The following is a 14,554-nucleotide window of genomic DNA, read 5'->3' as shown; positions in this document are numbered from 1 at the left end:
CACCTTGAGCTGCACCACACCATACCCAGCTGGAACAACGATGGCACAACCTTCTGTGAACGAGAAGCGTACTGACCCTGGCAATGAGGAAGCTATGATCACCAAAGAGATCACCGGAGATGGCATGACTGAGCTATACATTGATCCTGTGAAGGAGAAGATTCTGCTTGCGAAGCTGGACCTGTTCTTTACGCCCGTCATTATGCTGGTCTATCTGTCATGCTTCCTCGACAGGACAAACATTGTACGTCGCAACGCACTCAGGTCGATGCTTGTACAGGCACGGCTAATCTCCAAGTTGACAGGGAAATGTCAAGGTCGCCGGCATGCCAGAGGACATAGGCGCCTCCGCCCAGCAATTCTCGACCGCGGTGTCTATCTTCTACGCAACTTACGTCACTTTTGAAACGCCTTTCGCGATTCTGCTGAAGAAATTGACACCTCGTGTTCTCTTGACAAGTCTTTGCATAGTCTGGTCACTGACCACAATCTTCTCTGGATTCATCCACAACGTCGCAGGACTGTATGCAAGTCGGTTGGTCCTGGGAGCATGTGAGGCCGGGCTCTTCCCGTCTCTGACACTCTACCTCACCATGGTCTACCGGAGAGAAGAGCAAGCCAAACGCGTGGCCTATCTTTTCAGCTGCACCGCGTTGTCAGGGGCCTTTGGCGGGTACGTTTTCTGATCATGAACCAGGCGAGATATCACTCACCGGCTCTGGTTCATTCCCGATACATGTCCGTTCTAACAGCTCCAACAGCCTGCTGGCTTACGCGCTATTGATGATGGATGGTGTTGCTGGTTACGCCGGTTGGCGGTAAGCTTAACAATGTCCACCACTAGAAGTCTGACTGAGAGTGACGTTAGATGGGTCTACATCATCGAAGGGGTATTCTCGACGGTGATCGCTGTAGCGGTCTGGTTCGGCTTGCCCACCAATCCAGCCGAGGCATGGTTCCTTACACCGGAGCAGAAAGCAATAATGGTGATCCGCCAGAAGCAAACTGCCGAATATCTGGGTGGCGACGAATCCAAACGCTATGAGTTCTGGGTGGCTCTAAAAGATCCAAAACTTTACCTGAGCGCAGCCATCCAGTGGTGTCAGGACATTCTCCTCTATGGCTTCAGCACATTCCTGCCCGCTATTCTTAAGGCTGCCGGTCACAATAGTCTGCAGAGCAACTACCTGACCGTGCCCGTCTACATCTTCGGAGCAATCGCCTTCATCATAGCTGCGGTATTTTCAGACCGACTGAGATTGAGATCTCCTGTGAGTACATCAGCTGCTCAGGCGCACCAGCGAGAAAGCTAATCAGTAGACAAAAGTTCATCCTTTTCGCCAATATTTTCGGCATTGCAGGCTACATTATCCTCCTCACGGTCTCGTCCAACGGCGTCAAGTACTTCGCAACATTCCTCTGCGCCGTCGCCGTGTACAACGGCCCAGGCCTCAATGTTACCTGGATCAACGTCAACGTCGCTCCCCACTATCGCCGTGCAACGACTATAGGAGTCCAGCAGACGATTGCCAATACTGCTGGTATCGTCGCGTGAGTGCTATCCATCCCTGTTATCCCAAGAAAAAGCAGGGCTGACACTTTCATTGGCGACAGTGGTCAGATCTACCGCACCTCGCCGTACAGGCTAGGCCACAGCTTTTCGCTTGGCGCGCTTGCTCTCAGCCAGGTGCTCATCGTGATTAAGATTCTGTATGTACGAAATTGGAATCTCAGGAAGGAAAAGATTGCGAGTGGGCAGACGGAGGATAATAGAAAGGTCAAGACGGGTGACCGCGCACTGGACTTCAAATATCACCTGTAGGCTATCTGGCTGATCATGAAGGCCTGGACGTGACAGCCGCTGTCGAAAGCCGACATTCGTACTTCCTCGAGGCAAGGTGGGCTTGGTGTGTTCAGAGAACGACAACAATGGCGACTTGGGCTTGAGGGGAATTGGTCTGGCGGTTTGCCTAGGCCCCCTCTGCACCGGAATTTCCGAAGGCATCACCGAGAAGCCAAGACAAGACCCATGGAAAAAGCTCGGCTTTCGCGTTCGCAAATTGAACACGCTCATTGTTCATAGCACCTAGGTAGGTAGTAAGCTCGTGTAGTCATCTTGCCACAATTAGACCACGTCGCCACGAGCAGCACGCCCTCACGGTTCCATGGCCACCAGTCTAGTCTCAGTCGGAATCACTGGGACGTCCCTGTGCCACGTCGCGTGGATGACTGCTTACTTGCACCCGTTTATTCTCGCAACACGCGAGCTTGCATTGCTGCCGACACTTGGCTGAAGGCGGTCTGCTGAAAAATGCGCAAGGCAAGTAAGTACCTGATGGGGCCGTTCAGAGAAGTATTTATGTTCAATGTGAGCCTCATTTGCAACTCGTGCTTGCGGTGTTGCCCGCGGATCAGATTTCCGCAGTCAAATGCCGGGGTAAGTTGCCCCTCAACGTCGACTTGCTGGTGCATCTTCCGGCCTGAAACTATACATAAGCACTTGGACTTCTCTCATTCCTTGGTTGAAGCCTCGGCGTTCGTAGCATAGAATCAACCACCAGGAATTGACTCGCGATCCCAACACAGCCATGTTCGAACAATCAGCAACGGTACCTCTGTGGGTTAATGGGGAGGAGAAGAGCTCTTCGTCCACCTTTGAGGTTATCTCGCCCATCGACCAGAAAAAGCTTTACTCATGTTCCGGTGCTGGGGAAGAGGAAGTCGAAGCCACGATCAGTGCTGCCGAACAGGCACTAGAGTCATGGTCGCAGACTAAGCCTGAGGAGCGGCGTGACATCCTCCTAAAGGCCTCCGATATTCTGGCAAAGCGAAAGGACGAAATCGCGGAATACTCGAACAAGGAGACTGGGGCCCAGCCTCAATGTTTGCTTTCGAGGTTGGCCTTGCCATCGCAATGTTGAGGGATGTCGCTGGCAAGATCTCTGCTGCTTCAACCGGACTCCTGCCTGTCGTCTCCCAGCCGGGTCAGAGCGCGATGCTGGTGAAAGAGCCTTACGGCGTGGTTCTTGGAATTGCTCCTTGGAACGCCCCTTGTATCCTCGGAATGCGAGCTTTCGTCCAGCCGCTCGCCATGGGAAATACGGTCATCATTAAAGGTCCCGAAGCAGCTCCAGGCGTTTACTGGGCATTGTCGTCGGTCATGCACGAAGCCGGTCTTCCCAAAGGAGTTCTAAACACCATCTACCATCGTCCAGCTGACGCATCGAAGATCACTACTGCTCTCATCGCGCATCCAGCTGTCAAGAAGATCAATTTTACAGGTTCTACCAATGTTGGCGCCATCATTGCTTCTCTTGCTGGGAAGTATTTGAAACCCACAGTTATGGAACTCGGCGGTAAAGCGCCGAGTATTGTCTGCGAAGACGCAGACGTGCAGACTGCAGCGCTACAGGTATCTCTAGGGTCTTTCCTGCACGCCGGGCAGATTTGTATGGCCACCGAGCGGATCCTGGTTCACAAGAACATTGTCGATAAGTTCCGACCTGCTCTGAAGGCTACAATGGACAAGCTTCAGCCCGAACTAGGCGTGCCGCAACTTGTGACTGCTGCTCCCGTCGAGAAAAACAAGAAGTTGATTTCAGATGCTGTTTCGAAAGGAGCAGGAGTGCTCTATGGCGATGCAAAAGCGAATGAGGAGTCAAAGACAAAGATGCGACCAGTCATCGTCGAGAATGTGACGGAGAAGATGGACATCTATCATACTGAATCATTTGGACCAACCGTGTCCTTATTTGTGGTTGAGTCGGACGAGGAGGCTATCAAGATCGCGAATGATACAGACTACGGGCTTAGCTCTGCTGTCTTCACAGGAGACCTTCGACGTGGCCTCAAGATTGCGAAGCAGATCGAGACTGGGGCAGTCCATATCAACAGCATGACTGTACACGATGAGGCCAATCTGCCTCATGGCGGAGTGAAGAAATCAGGATTCGGTCGTTTCAATTCAGCGGCTGGGTTGGAGGAATGGACTCGCTCTAAGGTGATTACATGGAATGACTAAGTCGATTGATTGGTCTGATCAAAGTGCGCAACGTGATCAATGAAGATACTTAGGTAGATGCTAATAGCAGTCAACAATTTCGCGGATTGATCGTCATTTCATTCGTGGTCTTTACTGGTCTCCGTAAAAATCCATGGTCTTGGCGTGCGCCCGTGCCAAGGCCGAGCGAAAATCGCACCCTCCAATTTGAACCGCCTGCGACATCTTAACAGCGAACTTCGACAGTCGTTTCTACTACCAGTCAAACACGAAGAGACCGCCCACCATGTGTACGTCTACGGCCCCATCATCTGAGCACATACTCTGCGAACGAGCGTCCGATATGCGAACGACGTCGCCAGAGCATGAAACGATGAATGTGCGAACAATTGACTAATGATTTTCTAGCTCTCGTCAGTGGTGAGAAGTCGAACTTCCAGTTCATTCTGCGTCTCCTCAACACGAACGTCGATGGCAAGGAGAAGATCATGTACGCTCTGACCCGCATCAAGGGTGTCGGACGTCGTTATTCCAACTTGGTCTGCAAGAAGGCCGATGTCGATCTCAGCAAGCGGTATGTCTAGTGAAGAGTCCAGAGCGGCAGGGAAATCGGAGCAAAGAGAACGATGGAACACAAATACTGACATGGCTGTCATAGTGCCGGCGAAATCACATCCGAAGAACTCGAGCGCATCGTTACAATCATCCAAAACCCTACCCAATACAAGATTCCATCATGGTTCTTGAACAGACAACGAGATATTGTTGACGGCAAGGACTCTCAGGTACTGGCCAACGGCATGGAGAGCAAGCTGCGTGAGGATTTGGAGCGTCTCAAGAAGATCCGGGCTCACCGTGGTCTGCGTCATTACTGGGGTCTCAGAGTTCGTGGTCAACACTCGAAGACTACCGGCCGGAGAGGACGAACCGTTGGTGTCAGCAAGAAGAAGGGTTAGTGGTGTTGCAAGTTCTTCTTGCGGTTGGTCATATCTCGGATGGGTGAGAAGGAGCATATGAGGAACAATTCGATGTTCGAATCACATCTGACCCGCGTCATTATGGCATCACTGAAGCCGCCGGCCACTGTCTGCTGGCGTAGGAAATTCCGGTCTTTGAATGGCTGCGGCGTGTCTTCGAGACGAAGGCACAATTTCAGCTCCAGATAGAACAGATCAGACCAACAATCAGCAAGGCATTTTACGCGAAACCAATGTTAAGAGAAATTACCGATGGCCGTGCTCTCACTCTGTACCATTGCGAGGCGCCGGCAAGGCAGCCAATTTGAACTATTGATCTGGGTCCTCCGTTGCGAAGATGGGAAGGAGATCATGCTGACGTCCGTCTCGTGACACCTGTCTGTACTTGATGACCTTGCCTGGACCGCATCCTCTTTTGATCATTGCCCCGAGACTTGACAGGCTTACCGTACTATATGAGGGCACGCCACTCCCGTTTGGATCTTATGACATCTTGCAAGCCTGCCGATGTGCTCTAGCAATACACCACTCGAATTCCCACCAGTTGGAACAGAGATATGGCGCGAACTTATGCGACTTCGGTGAAGCAACACAAGCCTGCAGTGCCAACCACCAGACCGCCCTTCCTCGTTGCACCACTTGATGATCTCAGTGGAGGGGTTGGAGCAGGAACAGCAACAACACATGCATGCTTGAAAAACAGCCCAGGCATCATAGCACAAAGGCGCTTTCTCTTGCTTGCAAGCCATTCTGTGCTTGAACAGGCACATAAGACAGAGTGACGAGCTATACATGAGCAAAGTCCTCAGGACTTCCCTGCTGTGTCTCCCTTCATGAGTTGGCATTTGACCTACCCTACCTCTGAAAAGCAAACGACAGCAACGATGAAGAAGTCGTTCATCAATACCATACCGCTGCTGCTTAGTCCAGTCTGCCTAGCAGTCCTTGTCTTCGCACCTGTCTCCAGAGCATTTTCCGGCGACTTCCTGGTCACCAACATCTTCGTCGACGCGACCACCTCCCAGGATGGGGACGGGCCTCTGAACGGCTCCAATTACATCTACTGTAAGCACCTCCATGATGTTCATGGCCACAACGAGAACGTTCGCTGACATATTTTCCCACGTTCCAGTCGACTTCAACGACCAGGACACACCACAGCTCCCTACCGTCACCTGCCTGATCTACTGGCCGTCGTCTCAAAACCCTGCAATAGACAACATCGCCCTATGTGCAAATGATTCGGTCAGGGTCGCCATCTCTGCTAACACGCCCTCCTCCACCTCCTTATCAGCCTTCAGCCCGGAGAATTTTGGGATTGATCTGCAACATACCTACCTTGACAACTCAGTCGGCCAGGCACCATACAATGTGCTCACCAAATTTGGGGGGCTGAACTTGAGCTGGCCTGGGACTGAAGGTTATGACTGTGAGAACAATGACGGCGAAGGTGGGCTGTGTTGGTCCAGGACTGGGACGGCATATCTCGCTGTTGTCACGAGAGCCATTTCATAGATCTGTTGCTGCAGTACAGAGAGTGGGGTTTTGGTATGGGATGCTTGAATACAGCCGGGGAATAGAAGAGGATGGGATACTTAGGTTCGATCACTGCTGCCTACTAATAACGAATACCACGCTCGAAGCTCTCGATGAATCGACGGCACCATGAACGCATATAGTACTACGCTGAGCACTGGCATGTGCTGAATGCCGTCGTCGTCGCATCCATGGATGTCGATGATGGGTCTCGTGCGGAGTTTGAAGGAGCGTGCCTGCTCGGGGCCAAGCCTCAAACCCCACGGCAAGCGCCACCTCGTTGTCCAGGCACCAACATTTATCGTGGCTGGTAGTTGGTCATGCTGGCAAGTCGTAGGCATCATCACTCGTATCTTTCTATCTTCTTGTTCCTTTAACTGGAAGACTGTCATACAGTATCCATTCTTACACTGCCTTCACTTCTGAGCAATCTTTACGGTAGAGGGATCAGAAGGTGTTTTATCCGAAAGCCCCAACATCTCAAGAGTCCGCGACAGTCGTTAGACGTCATCGGGGCTTTTCTCGGCTCCGGCTAGTCAGGTACAGATAGCAACCGTTTCGCTTCTGCGACGGCGCGATTCACTCTATCTTCCTTCAGTCTCCTACCCATCGACTTGATCATTCGAGATGAAGGCCGTCAACCCCGTACTCTTCGCGAGCGCAGCGCTGGCAGCTATACCCGCACAGCAACCGCTTTCATTGCCCAAGAGCTTCCCAGCCGAAGCGAAGGACCTCTTTTCCAATCAACTCTCCCACCTCAAGGACGCCCTGCGCGGTCTCACTCATGAAGCCGCAGCCGTCTGGGACGAAGTCGCCGCCTTGTATCCCGAGGATATGAGCGCCGCCAGCTTCTTCTCGTCGCCCAAGAAGCACACTCGACGACCAGATTCGCACTGGGACCACATCGTGCGCGGACAGGATGTGCAAAACGTGTGGGTTGAGGGCGCCAACGGCGAGCAAGAGCGAGAGGTACACGGCAAGCTCGACACATACGATCTGAGGGTCAAGGCGGTCGACCCGAGTGCCCTGGAGGTTGACCCGGGCGTGAAGCAGTACTCCGGTTATCTCGATGATAACGATAACGACAAGCATTTGTTCTACTGGTTCTTCGAATCGAGAAACGACCCCAAGAATGATCCGGTTGTCCTGTGGTGAGTACTCTGCAGCTTCGGGAGGGCATTGGGCGCAATCGCTGACAAACCGTAGGCTCAACGGCGGACCTGGTTGCTCTTCCCTTACAGGCCTCTTCCTTGAGCTAGGCCCTGCTAGGATCAATGAGAACATCGAACTCGTCTTCAATCCATACTCGTGGAACAACAATGCGAGCGTGATCTTCCTCGACCAACCTGTCAACGTTGGATACTCCTACAGTGGCGGAAGTGTTTCGGACACTGTCGCAGCAGGCAAGGACATTTACGCCTTGCTCACGTTGTTCTTCAAGCAGTTCCCAGAATATGCTGAGCAGGACTTCCACATTGCTGGCGAGTCATATGCCGGTCACTACATCCCAGTCTTCGCTTCAGAGATCTTGTCTCACAAGAAGCGCAATATCAACCTCAAGTCGGTTCTCATCGGAAACGGCCTGACTGACGGTCTGACTCAGTACGAGTACTATCGGCCCATGGCTTGCGGAAAGGGCGGCTGGCCTGCTGTCCTGGACGAGCAATCGTGCCAGGCCATGGACAATGCTTTACCGCGCTGCCAGAATCTGATCCAGGGTTGTTACGATAGCGAGAGTGTCTGGTCTTGCGTCCCAGCGTCAATCTACTGCAACAATGCGCTCCTGGCACCGTACCAACGCACCGGCCAAAACGTATACGACGTCCGCGGCAAGTGCAAGGATAGCAGCAACCTCTGCTATCCCGAGCTCGGCTATATTAGCAAGTGGTTGAATAAGCCATCGGTCATGAAGGCGCTTGGAGCTGAAGTCGATGGCTACGACTCATGCAACTTCGACATCAATCGAAACTTCCTGTTTGCAGGCGATTGGATGAAGCCATACCATCGCTTAGTGCCGGGTCTGATTGAGGAGTTGCCAGTCCTCATCTACGCTGGAGACGCTGACTTCATTTGCAATTGGCTCGGTAATGAGGGTTGGACCAACGCTCTGGAATACCCTGAACACGAGAAGTTCAAGGCTGCGAAGACAAACGACTTGCACATCGATGGCAGCAAGGATCAGCGCAAGATCGGTTCGGTAAAGAGTCATGGCAACTTCACGTTCATGCGTATTCACGCTGCTGGACACATGGTTCCGCTAGACCAGCCAGAGGCGAGTCTGGAGTTCTACAACCGCTGGCTTGCGAAGGAGTGGTTTTGAGTGAGCAGCTAGGGCCTGGGTTCCTGTATGGGCACCGGGGTATAGACTGACTATGGCAGACGACCATGTGCATGCTCTGGGCTTTTCCATTCCTTACTTCCGGCGAGGTTGCCTTTGTTGAACAGGTTGTCAGGTGGACTCGCGGGCGCAGAAACGCTGTGCTACTGTGGTATCAATTAGTAAATTCAGGCAATCGCTCGATCCCCGAAACCACGTCTGCTATTACTCGTGCTGTAACCGCTCACTCTGGGAAGCGTGTGTGTGCCCCACGAAAGATGTACAGTCACTGCACGCTCTAGTATGCATATACCGTGGGCACAACCCATCAACTACGGGCCGGGCCTTTCTAAAAGTCCAAAGATCTTAGCGACAAAAGTCATCGATGTCTTCCGTCCGAATTCCGAATACCTCGTCGAGGATGCCCAGCTTGATGACCTGCAGAGTCCCTGGGATCGCCCGGGCGCCTATTGATAGAAAGAATGCTGCATCGCTAATGATTGGCAGATGGCGGGTGGAGGTCTTTTTTCTATCACACCAATCCAGAGGCCTTTAGCAACGTCTGTTCTCCACTTCCCATATTCTACGCGCCCAATGCTCAACCATCTTCGTCCTTTCCCCGACCACTTGACCTCTCACGAAAGAGCACCTTTTCGCAGCGAGCTGTCAATGGCTGGAAAGCTCATCATGCAAGCTTGCACAACACGCCTACGGCTGCATCTGCAATGCGGACGGTCGCCACCTGGTCGACCCTCCCACCCTCAATCCTGTGTGGCCATCCTCTGTTCGTGATCCACCCGTCGCCTTCTCACAGAGACTAAATATGGCTTTGCCTGCCTCATCTGAACGTTCTGCGACCTTCAAGCAAGCAAGTCTTGTTAATTTTACCCTTTGCATAGGTTTGGAAGAGCTATCTTACGTTGTCGCTTGTACCGTCTAATCTTACCGCTGTACACTGAGTGCCTGGAGCATTCAACAATTAATTCATCAGAATCAACTCAATCATCGACGAGAATAGCAGCACTGGTTTGCTGCGTCATCATCGCGCTTTGCTCAAGGCGACCGCATTATCGACCGCCTCCTCAACGCACCTGAGCCGGCCTCTTGTGCTGCTATTCATACGACGATACTGGTTCTGATCGCCGTCACTGCCCTTCAGTGTACAGCAAGGCAGACACCGCTCGACAGGTTCGACGGGTCGACGACTTCTTCAATTTACTCTTGGGCAGATTCCATTGTCGCTGGTCGACAGTGTCCATTGCTCTCATAGCTAATTTCGCCTTGCAACCAAACCGACTTCGCTCAACGCTTCAGCGTCGCCAACCTCGTGGTCTATTTTTCTTTCACGGCTTGAGGACCACTTGGCCTTTCTATTCTTTGTCTAATACTTAATTTATCCCATTTCTCGGATCGACCCTTGACGCATCCGTGGAAGACACTGCTCCTGGCGAGCACTGAATCGGCATATCAACCCATCCCCTAGCTCGACCTCGCTCTAGGCACTGCAGGCTTTGCCGCACCTCTACAGCTGCACTAACGCAGTGCCGTCATCTAATCCACACACGCGCGTCTGTCAACCAGTAAGCGCAGCCGCGACCTGCACCTCCCAGTGCCACCGAGCTATCTAAGGGCTCTCGCTTCAGTGATCTCCCTCCCAGATCTTGTCGTTCCTCTCTGGACAGGCACTATTCTGGTCCACTGCTCTTCCGACAACTCGTCTCCAGCGTTCCATCCGGATCTACACCATTTGCTACACGTACAGCTGCCGGCCAGCCGTGCATGATTCCGTGCCTTGCTTAGCACCACCGACTTGCCTGGGCTTTCTATACAGGCTATCAATCTAATCCAAGGCTCTCAGCAACCTTGTGCGTATCCTGAAAATCCAAGGGAAACGATCCATCTTTGGACATAATTCTAGTTTTGGACATCTTGCATATCTCGTACTACCACGACTAAATCTGCATCTAATTTAATTTTACGAAGCATTCTGTTTACGATCTACGACAGTCTCAACGACAACAGCATTTTCATTTATCACGATCCTGGTTTCGCGATTACCTGGAATCATTCCACCATTTCAGCAATTTCGAAGCCCACAGTCAAGTTGCTCTTTGCCCGGTGATTGAACAAAATGTCTACACCGACTGTTCAGCTTACATTCACCCTACGCACGTCGCCTAACGTGCGAACGGTACACTTGCTCGGTTCCTGGGACAAATACCAGAAACAGCTACCCCTTTCGGCCATCAAAGATCCTTCAGCCAAGCCCGGATCTTGGAAAGGCACCTTCCGCTTCCAAGGCGCACATGCTTTACAGCTAGGATCAAGGTACTGGTACTACTACATTGTAGATGGTCACCACGTATCACATGATCCTGCTAAGGAGTATATCACCGAGAAGACCACTGGGCGCAAGCTCAACATTCTCGATGTACCTGGCGGAAAGTCTGGCAGCGACAGCAAACAACGTCCGAGCGTTCAAACACAAAATCTGAGCGGTAGCAACCGCCACTCACGCGACATACCTCAGGGCCGAGGCATAAGCCCGAGTAAGATCGCACATCCGAAGCCTTCCAAACCATACGAATCTCGGCATCTACGCGAGGCAGACTATGACAGGTCGCCCGTAGATGATCTGGAAGACCGCTTTGCTGCGACTCGACTCTCTGACCGAGACCGTCACGGCAAATACTCATCGAGCCCTTCGGATTTGTCGGATGACAGCTCCTCGAGCGGTCCGATGTTCTCGAGTTCAAGTCCAAGCAGCATGAGTAGCTCGAGTGATCGATCATGTCGATGTGAGAGATATGGCGTTACAAGAGCAGGGCAAAGAGTGAAACTTGACTGTGGGGGAGCAAAATGTGGTTATGGGAGTGGGAACAGCTCAAGTGAGTGTTCGAGTGAGAGCAGTGACTCGGAGGACGAGAGAAGGTACAGAGCGCAGAAGGAGGCGGCGAGGAGGAAGGCGGACGCTGGGAGACATGACTCGGGGAGGCACGATTCTGGAAGGCATGATGATCATCGGAGATCAGCACATGTTGTTGATAGCGGCCGAGAGATGATCATGCCGTCGCATTCGAGGCGAATGGAGTTTCGATGCTCGCTGTTGGCTTTGGTCACAGCGTTGGACATTCTCTCGCGGCGATCATTACACCGTCATGCAGCAATGAGCTGCACACCAGTACGGATCCTGATCAGCTAGACAAGTCAGCAAGAGGGTTGAGGACGTGGTTGCGGTTGCCTCTGCATCTGATGCGAGCAACTGCTTCACCGGCATGGGGGATGTGAAAGGAGGAAGAAGTGGCAATGCACATCGTTCTTGCCATCAGACTGTCCCAAAAAGTCTGTTGCAGGTTGTCATTGCCGGCGAAGAAAAGGCAGGGGAGTCTATTGGCAAGAGCAAGCGCTCATGGACGCGCCTTCTGGGTTTTCTAGGGTTGGAGTAGCTAGAGCCACCAAGACATCCATGCCTGCGCGACAAACCTCTTTCTTCTCTCCATCTCTACTAAATGTGTCTAGCCCCAACCTGCCCAACAGCAGGAAGTCCGCTTCCCTTGACGCCTTCTCTGTTCACAAGTCACCTGGGTCAGGCACGTACTGAGATTGTTCCTCGCAGCGAATGCGCACTGACATCAGCCCCACCATCCTCGCCCCAGCGATGCAATGCATACGAGAGCAGGAAAATATCTCCAGCATCCACATGACCATTCCGCGTCCTTTCATCATCACGCTACACACGAGAGCCCATACGAGTTCCAGAAGCGGGGTCATGCCAGTGGCATGATGTCTTTACTGTGTTTTCACCGTATCTCCCATGTACAGGGGTGCCCACATCCACTCACCACCGTAGCTACAAAGTCGACCAGACTCGGCAGATGATCCATCCTGCCAATCCCGACTTATGACACGCCTCCCCGCGATCTCAACTGCCAGTGTATCCCCGCGCCCCAGACAACGCTAATCTGCGCTGAGTTAAGCACTATGGCCAAGCGACCAAATCGTGAACATACCCCGTATTTCAAATCGCGTTGGTGGTCGCTAACATCACTCATCACTCATCTCCGCTATATCACGTCCAATGACGGTCTGTCGTCCTTGCATGAGGACCGTGTTAGCGTCTACTGCCCATGTGTCCACTAGATTTCTCAAGTCACCACAATGGGGCTCGGCATGCGAGGCTGCTTGGATATCCTTCCTGCAGGACACGACAGCTGTGTTTGAGCTCATGGCTCTGGCCCCACAAGTCATAAAGGCACCGCTTGGAAGCCATGGAGCAGCTGATACGGAGCTGTTGGTGAAGGTGAGTGGTCTGGATACGCCATTAGTGCCTTCGGACGCAAAAGTCGTTCGGACGTGATAAGAAGGGAGAGCGCCCTTCCGATGCATTTTCTTTGCGCCTGCTCACCATTATTTGCGATACCTCTTATTGACCTCTCGCCGCTCGACGCCAGCATCCGACAGAAGAAGACAGAGGTCGTGCCCGATCACGAACGCAGTCATGGCTACCACCAATGGCAACCATCACACCTCTCGGACGACTACATCGAGCCGACGGGATCTAAGAACACACTCACCCCAACGGTGACGAATCTCACGATCACGCCGGAGATGTTCGAGAAGGTATGGGCTTCCAGATTTATTAGATCGAGCTTGTAAGAGCTTCATAGCGTCCGGACCACGACTAAGAACATCTCCTACAGCTCTACCTGACACCTAAAACTCCACGTGTTGGAGACCTCTCGAAGCGATTCGCCAACCCTACGCCGCTGGGCTTCATTGGGTATGTCTGCTCAGACATGGCTATTGCCTGATCATTGTCACGGCTGCCAAAGCTGACAAACATGCCAGATTCGTGATTTCGACGCTCAGCTTCTCGATGGTGCTAATGGGATGGGGTGGTGCGAGTGGCGCCTCTGCACTTGCGTGAGTCCTTACAGGTAGATCTGCCGTTCGATCATGTACTGACGAGGTGGATTAGGGGGATGTTCATGTTTGTCGGACCTCTGCTGCTCCTTTTGACCACAATTGCGGAATGGATAATGGGCAACTTTTTCTCGATGATGGTCTGCGGTCTATTCAGGTAAGCATCGACCGTCGCTCTGCACTTCGACTAAACACCACGCTGAACATGTTACATAGCGTCTTCTGGCTCTCATTCGGCTTCCTTCTCCTTCCAACACTGAACCTGGCGGGAGCTACTCTACTACCGGCTCGGCAGCAGAAGGAGCAGTGAGCAAGGAGTACAATGCTGTGATCGCGCTGTACCTAATCGTTTGGGGCTTTGTGCTACTGATGTTCTTCATCTTCACGCTGAAGACAAACATGGTCTTTGCCGGAATCTTCCTGTTCGTGACACTTGGTGCATGGATCCTTAGCGGTGCATACTGGAAGGTCTCGACGGGTGATTATGATCAGGCTGGAAAATTGCAGAAGGTGAGTTAAGATCATATGTCTCCGCGAAGAAACTGTTTGGCAGGCAAGCGATGCTGACACATACGGGAATAGACAGGAGGAGCTATGCTTTTCATCGTAGGTCTTCTGGGCTTCTATATCACGTTCGTCATCATGGCGGCGGAGATGAGACTCGCTATCAACCTGCCAGTTGGCGATCTGAGCCACTACTGGAAGAAGACGGACGTCGAGCTTGCTGCCGCCGCGAAGGAGGCGTGATTAGCAGCATCGACGGCCTGGAAGGCAACAGACTGTCGGCTGCCTACATCTTAA

At 52.5% G+C, this 14,554-nt stretch overlaps 5 protein-coding genes across 5 annotated transcripts; all 5 read left to right on the top strand.

The window, feature by feature from the left end:
- Positions 1-40: 40 nt before the first annotated feature.
- AB675_10515 (putative transporter) lies at positions 41-1,822 on the top strand (the record flags this gene model as incomplete). Its single annotated transcript, XM_018139294.1, has 6 exons — positions 41-244; positions 306-673; positions 762-818; positions 869-1,271; positions 1,328-1,551; positions 1,615-1,822. The coding sequence occupies 6 exons, from the start codon at positions 41-43 to the stop codon at positions 1,820-1,822; spliced, it is 1,464 nt and encodes a 487-aa protein (XP_017995955.1).
- Positions 1,823-2,588: 766 nt separating this feature from the next.
- Positions 2,589-4,021, top strand: AB675_10514 (Vanillin dehydrogenase; the record flags this gene model as incomplete). The annotated part of the gene is made up of 2 exons (XM_018139293.1): positions 2,589-2,790; positions 2,835-4,021. The coding sequence occupies 2 exons, from the start codon at positions 2,589-2,591 to the stop codon at positions 4,019-4,021; spliced, it is 1,389 nt and encodes a 462-aa protein (XP_017995879.1).
- A 1,840-nt stretch (positions 4,022-5,861) lies between these two features.
- On the top strand, positions 5,862-6,492 carry AB675_10512 (uncharacterized protein; the record flags this gene model as incomplete). Its single annotated transcript, XM_018139292.1, has 2 exons — positions 5,862-6,042; positions 6,110-6,492. The coding sequence occupies 2 exons, from the start codon at positions 5,862-5,864 to the stop codon at positions 6,490-6,492; spliced, it is 564 nt and encodes a 187-aa protein (XP_017995907.1).
- Positions 6,493-7,140: 648 nt separating this feature from the next.
- On the top strand, positions 7,141-8,833 carry AB675_10511 (uncharacterized protein; the record flags this gene model as incomplete). The annotated part of the gene is made up of 2 exons (XM_018139291.1): positions 7,141-7,664; positions 7,720-8,833. The coding sequence occupies 2 exons, from the start codon at positions 7,141-7,143 to the stop codon at positions 8,831-8,833; spliced, it is 1,638 nt and encodes a 545-aa protein (XP_017995891.1).
- Positions 8,834-10,961: 2,128 nt separating this feature from the next.
- On the top strand, positions 10,962-14,500 carry AB675_10510 (Protein alcS; the record flags this gene model as incomplete). Its single annotated transcript, XM_018139290.1, has 8 exons — positions 10,962-11,572; positions 12,971-13,130; positions 13,292-13,450; positions 13,531-13,610; positions 13,679-13,753; positions 13,809-13,910; positions 14,026-14,263; positions 14,336-14,500. 8 exons carry the CDS (start codon positions 10,962-10,964, stop codon positions 14,498-14,500), a joined length of 1,590 nt encoding a protein of 529 aa, XP_017995936.1.
- Positions 14,501-14,554: the final 54 nt, after the last annotated feature.

The sequence above is a fragment of the Cyphellophora attinorum genome (genome assembly GCF_001299255.1).
Source record: "Cyphellophora attinorum strain CBS 131958 chromosome Unknown Contig35, whole genome shotgun sequence".
NCBI lineage: Eukaryota > Fungi > Ascomycota > Eurotiomycetes > Chaetothyriales > Cyphellophoraceae > Cyphellophora > Cyphellophora attinorum.
The sequence above is the reverse complement of the archived record's forward strand: the minus strand, read 5'-3'. Positions and strand labels throughout refer to the sequence as shown.